At 34.0% G+C, this 6,650-nt stretch overlaps 1 protein-coding gene across 1 annotated transcript; it reads left to right on the top strand.

Moving 5' to 3' along the window:
* The first annotated feature begins 1,092 nt into the window (after positions 1-1,092).
* Positions 1,093-5,524, top strand: LOC132614063 (acyltransferase GLAUCE). Its single transcript, XM_060328425.1, has 2 exons — positions 1,093-1,607; positions 4,484-5,524. Exons 1-2 carry the CDS (start codon positions 1,146-1,148, stop codon positions 5,405-5,407), a joined length of 1,386 nt encoding a protein of 461 aa, XP_060184408.1. The 5' UTR covers positions 1,093-1,145; the 3' UTR covers positions 5,408-5,524.
* Positions 5,525-6,650: the final 1,126 nt, after the last annotated feature.

The following is a 6,650-nucleotide window of genomic DNA, read 5'->3' as shown; positions in this document are numbered from 1 at the left end:
TTTTTCATGAAAACCTTTAACACCTTTAGTTACGGATAGAGAGATCGGTACATAGAGCTTTTTACTAGTTGAGTATGCAAAGAAAACTTACCATAAACATACATCCTTTTTATCTCTGCTAAATGCATTCATTGCCACAACAGAGTATTATTTAGTAGTAATACAAAGTTATAGGCAATTGTTATCCTTGAGAAGAAAGGCCAGTTGTACTGATACTGAAAGCACATAAATGTAACTGTATTAGATTTAAACCAGTACTCTTTCTTACACTTGTCACACTTCTAGCTTTATCTCTATGTATCTTATTCTTACCTAAAAATGTGCAACCATATGACTCAAGAGTCTCCCCAAAATCACTTCCTTTGCCCTTTCACCTTTCCATATGCCCTCTCTTGTGTACTTATCAAAATTCACTGACCCAACTAGGGTAAAATAGGGAAAATGATGCTCCTTACCAAGAACAGAGCCAAATTCAAAATTTTAAACTTTATGGATTCCCGCGACCTCAAATAATATACAATAATATATTGAGTTCACAATAAAATATTTATATCTATTAAGTGAATTTCCTTAATTTTATACAATCTCGTCACTAGAGGTTTTACGGGGTGTTGAGCGTAAGTCTAATGCCTAGTGACATGTCAAGGACACGACCAATGCCCAAAAGCAATGTCACAATTAGAGGTTTTTGTGCCGTCAAGTGCAATTCTAATGCCTAGTGACATGTCAATCTGATGGCCAATGACACTAGGCCTACGGACAGCGACACTAAGACGACGCATAGTGACATGTCATAATTAGAGGTTTTTTGGACTGTCAAGTGCAAGACCGACACATTGTGGCATGTCAACGCCCAACGACACACGACTGATGCCAAGCGACACACAACCGATGCCCAGCAACATAGGCCGATGCCTAGTTAACGACATACTCTCTGTGTGTGTATTGATCCTCCACTGACTAAGAATTGAAAATTTTCATACCTAGCGATTGAACCCGAGAACTCTAATTAGGTGGGAAAAATGCAAACTATTCCATCATGTGCTCCCTTTTACCTTACTTTATTTTACTATAAATATACACTCCTAGCTACTAAAGCAAACACACCAAACAAAGAAACACAAACTTATATCACTATATTCAACATGGGAGCCGTTTATCAACCCCCTGAATCAACTATAGAAGACCTACAAGTCACAATCCATGACACTAGCTTAGTCTTTCCTTTAGAAGAAACTCAGAAAAAACCTATGTTCTTGTCAAATATTGACCAAGTCCTCAATTTTGATGTCCAAACACTACATTTTTTTACTGCTAATCCTGAATTTCCACCAGAAATTGTGACGGAAAGGTTGCGAAACGCGTTATCGAAAGTTCTAGTCCCTTATGATTTTTTGGCTGGGAGACTAAAGATGAATCAAGAATCAAAAAGACTGGAGTTTGATTGTAATGGTGTTGCAGGGGCTGTATTTTTGGTAGCTTCAAGTGAGTTAACATTAAAGGAGATTGGTGATTTAGTTTACCCTAATCCTGGTTTTAGACAACTTATTGCTCACGACAGCATTGATCACTTGGAAAAAGATGATAAACCACTTTGCATTATCCAGGTATAATTCTTGATTCTCCTCCTTTATTTGTTGCTCTTTTAGTTCTAGTTTACGTGATACTGTTATTATCTGGAAAGTCAAATAGTAGTTTTTTCCGTGATAAAAACTTATATATATAGACACACACTATTTTAGTTAAGATTTTTTTTTTTATAGTATTTTTATCAAGTTTCTAATTATATTAATTATATCTTAAAAATATTAATATAATTGAGACTGAAAACAAGCACAAGGTTTTATTCTCATATACATTTTAAAAAAAATAAAATCTTTATTCCCTTATTCACTCCAAACTACTTGATTCTTTTTCTAAGTGGAGAGAGTAGTATTATGTACTGATGGTATAAACATTTTTTACACTATCGATGTAAGTTTTAAACCGTTATAGAATATTATTACTCTATTTTTAAAGTAATTATATCCTGCATACAAGATAAACTCATTTCTACCTCAGTTGTTTCTTAATTTAATTATTATTAATATGGTCAGCGTATAAGTGGCTTGCATAACTCATACAGGAATTGATTAGTATGTGGCTTAAATAATTATACAAGGAACTCTTAAGAGATCTATCGACAGTTCGCTTATAGCAAATCACTTAAGCCCCACAAGTTCGTCACTGTTAATTTTGGTCCCAAAACATTAGTTTTAGTCTCTTCTATTTCCTGATACTTCATTTTCTTGTAAAATAATCTTGTAATTGTCAAATTCTAATCTTCATCTTTCCTCAATTGAAAATAATTTTCCAATATAAGTTGAAAACATACAAGATCTGTTTGTCGTATTACTAAAATCCATAATTGGAATTATGAACTAGTAGTTCTCTCAAAAGAAAAGAGGAGAAGAGCGGGAGTTAATAATTTATGATCTTTTTAAGAAGGCTGAAGTGACTAAAACACTTCTAAATTTGACACGAATTGCAACTTTAGTCCCCAAACTATTGCTGCACTTTAAGACACCCCCTAAGCTTGGCAAAATGGGTTTCAATTCATCCCTGAGCTCATGACCCGAAGTGAGTGTAGTCACTCGCGGGTCCAGCTGTAATAAAAGGCTTATGTGGCCCTCCACGTGTAAAATATTAATGCCACATGGCATTTTCATCCTATGTGTCCTCCACATAGATAAGTTGTTTTGAAAAAAAAAGAAAGTAAAACTGATTTTTTTTTCTTATAAAAAATCCGGAACAATGAAATATTTATTTTAAATCTGGAAAATATGATTAACCTAGAGTTTTAATTAAAATATCTATAAAAAATGGATTTAAAAAAAAATGAAAACTTGATATTCTTTAAAAAGTGTCCTAAAAATCCAGATTTTCATGATTCTTTTAAGACACTTCTTTTAAAAAAGAACTGGAAAAACTAATTTTTTTTAAAAAATGTGGAAAACCGATTTTTTTTTTTAAATAATCCCAGAAAATTAGATTAGTTTTTAAATCTAGAAACAAATTATCAGTTTTCCACTTTATTCTTAAAAAAATCAGAATCCCATATTTTTAAAAATTCCAGGTTTTTAATCAAAAATTCAATTTTCCAGATTCATTTTTTAGAAAAATGGGTTTATTTAGTTTTCTAGATTTTAAAAAAGTCCAATTTTTTTAATAAAAAAAATCCAGATTTTTTTTTAAAATAACGGGTTGCGCACATTTTTTTAAAAAAAATTCAGTTTTCAAGATTTAAAAAGTTTCAGATTTTTTAATAAATAATCCAGTCCAGATTTATTTTTAAAAAATGGATTTTCCACATTTTTTAAAAAAATTAGTTTTTTCTGATTTTTAAAAATACATAATTTTAATGAATTTTCCAAAAATGATTTTTTTAAAAAGCTGATGTGGCACCTCTCACGCGCCTGTTTCTGTGTGACTACACTCGTTGTGCCATGTAGCAACTCGGGGGTGTATTAAAACCCAGTTAGCCAAGTCTAGGGGTGTCTTGAAGTGCAACAATAGTTTGGGGACTGAAGTTGCAATTCGTGTCAAGTTTAGGGATATTTTAGGCACTTCAGCCTTTTAAGAAATGTTTTGTATTTCCATTAAAATAACATTAAATGAGTACCTTTATTCTTGTAATGTTGGACCTAGCTAGAAGCCTAGAATAGAAGTGCATAGCAGTCGTTAATGAATTCCCTTTGGGTTTTCACCAAATTCCAACTACTCAATGCTATGAGTAATGCCAATGTTTTGGTGAAGAAAAATAAATGACGTTCTTTCACATCTTGTCTCATTTTGATGTAAAAATAGGGACAGATCCAGAAATTAAATTTACTAATATGTATACATACTTAGTAAGTATCTTATGTAATACGTATAAAGTCTGAGTCTAAATTATTGGATTTGACCGAGCCTGAAGTATATTGTGCACTTGTCACCTGCCCTTGTGCGAAATGACAACAATGGTAAATTTGACAAACTTTGTTGATTCAACTCAACACTTTCAAATCAAATTATATATACATATAAAATAAATATTAATAAGAGATTATACTTAATTTAGCACTATTCTGAGTGTCATTGATTGTTCGTCCATATGACCAATCATTTTCAGTTGGTATCCCCCATTTTACTTTTTCACAGACAAACAAGGAGCCATGTATACTTTTTAAGTTGAGCCTTTACCAATTACACAATTGTGCTAGCTTTTCAAAAGACAACAAACACAAGATTAATAATGATGTTAGAAGAGTTTAATTGGGATCGATGCTTTATTTATTGAGACACTCATTAGCACTAAACTCCATGCATTCTAAATTACATGTCATTGTCGAGCCACATCAAACGATCATAAATGGGATTGAGAACCATATATATTTTCTTCTCATAAGACACATTATTTGGTCCATGACAACTATAACCATTTAATTCTTTACTTCTTTTTTAGGTGACATCATTTAAGTGTGGTGGTTTTGCAATTGGCACATCAACAAATCACATAACCTTTGATGGTATAAGCTTCAAGATTTTCTTACAAAACTTAGCTTCTCAAGCATTTGATGATGACAACAATAATAGTAAGCCCTTAGCCATTGTCCCATGCAATGACCGTACTCTCCTAGCCGCTCGTACTCCGCCACGTGTTACGTTCCCGCACCACGAATTACTCAAATTGGAAGTGCCCATTGGTGAAGAACTGAACCCTAAAGTATTTGAAACTCTGCAAGAAGAACTTGACTTCAAAATCTTTAAACTTAATTCAAGTGACATTAGTTCCTTGAAGGAAAAGGCAAAAGACGAAAATGCCCCCCATGCAAAAATTACGAGTTTTAATGTGGTGACTTCTCATGTATGGAGATGCAAGGCATTATCTTTTGATGTTGAGAACAACTCGGAGAGGATTTCCACTGTTTTATTTGCAGTTGACATTAGGTCAAGGCTAAATCCGCCATTGCCAAAATCTTACACTGGCAACGCTGTGCTGACATCCTATGCGTCCGCCAAGTGTCACGAGCTAGAAGAAGGGCCTTTTAGTAAAATTGTGGAATTGGTGTCACAAGGAAGTATGAGAATGACTGATGAATATGCAAGAAGTGCAATTGATTGGGGGGAAATTTATAAGGGATTTCCAAATGGGGAATTCTTGATTTCTTCATGGTGGAAATTAGGGTTTTCTCAAGTTGAATACCCTTGGGGAAAACCTAAGTATAGTTGTCCAGTGGTTTGTCATAGAAAAGATATTATTTTGTTGTTCCCTAATATTGATGATGGTATAAGCAGCAACAATGATGGGGTTAATATTTTCGTTGCTCTTCCTCCCAAACAGATGGAGAAATTTGAGTCTTATTTTCATAAGTTCTTGTTGGCTTGAGGTATATACGTTATTTTATTTGAACAAGTCTTATATATATATATGTTATATGTAAAATGTGAGTGTTGAATTTTGTCTTGTATGATGATACTAAAATAATAAAGGTTGATTTGTACATTTTTTTCTGGAGTAAATGTGCTATTGTGATAAATGCCGAAATGTTATAACTTCTTGGATGTTTATGAATTCAAGTTCAAATCACGAGTTTTACGCTTAAAATCAACATAACATACTTACAGTGGCGGAGTCAAGATTTTTTATCAGGGGTTCAAAAATATAAAAGAGTAAGAAACGAGGAAGCCAAGGGGTTCAATATCTACTATTTATACATAAAGGACAATTTTAAACTTACATATACATGACAATTTTTCGCTGAAGGGGGTTCGGGTGAACACCCTGACCACTATTTGGCTCCGCCCCTGCATACTTATCACTAAAATAAGCAAAAAAAAAAAAAACATTATGCATTATCTTAAATGATATTTACAAGTAATCGTTCATAAAAAGTGAAATTACTAACCTGATAAATAAGACAGGTAATGTAACACCCCGTATCGTTAGAGTTCTAGTGGAAAAACTGAAGGTTTGAACGTTTTCCGAAAATGGTTGACAGTCCTACTTGGGGAAACCATAAATCCTTGATTAGTTGGGAATTTGGGAAAGTACCCTTAATGAAAGTTGTAGTACATAGAAATACCTTTCTAACGATATAAGGACCAGGCCAATGAGAGATCGGACCAAGGAGATATGATCGTCTCAATATGGCTAATAGTAAGACACTTAAAATTCTATAGAATCAGCTAAGTTTTCGATACGTCTGCCTTACAGTCAAATTTCGTGAAAATACGTTGGGAATTTGAGGAAACTTAAAATATGAAAGTTGTAGCCCTTTGAAATATCTTTCCAACAGTATATTGTGGAGCCCAAACAGAGCTCTTTACAAGAAGTTATGTCCATTTTACCGAATACTGTGCAGAACCGATACAGGTCCGTTGTGAGGGCGCGTGCGCTGGCCCCCCGTCGCGCACCGATCGCACAAAAACCCCCTCTCTGAATATTGACCTGCAGGAGGTCGTGCACTGCATGTCCGTCGCGGGCCCATCGCATAATAGGTCCGGATTCGGGTCAAAAATCGGGATTTCGCGTTTTAAGTTATATTTAAGCTTGAGGTTTATTTTCCTAACACCCCTAGTCACGAAAAATCACCCTAAAGTCAGAGGGAACAATTCCCAAGCCTCAAGAA

Source organism: Lycium barbarum, chromosome 10 (genome assembly GCF_019175385.1).
Source record: "Lycium barbarum isolate Lr01 chromosome 10, ASM1917538v2, whole genome shotgun sequence".
NCBI classification, from domain to species: Eukaryota; Viridiplantae; Streptophyta; class Magnoliopsida; order Solanales; family Solanaceae; genus Lycium; species Lycium barbarum.
The sequence above is the reverse complement of the archived record's forward strand: the minus strand, read 5'-3'. Positions and strand labels throughout refer to the sequence as shown.

Excerpts from the sequence above, each read along its gene's own strand:
- LOC132614063 (XM_060328425.1), top strand. The coding sequence starts at position 1,146 with ATGGGAGCCGTTTATCAACCCCCTGAATCAACTATAGAAGACCTACAA. Across the intron at positions 1,608-4,483 it reads AACCACTTTGCATTATCCAG|GTGACATCATTTAAGTGTGG; the intron begins GTATAATTCTTG and ends CTTCTTTTTTAG.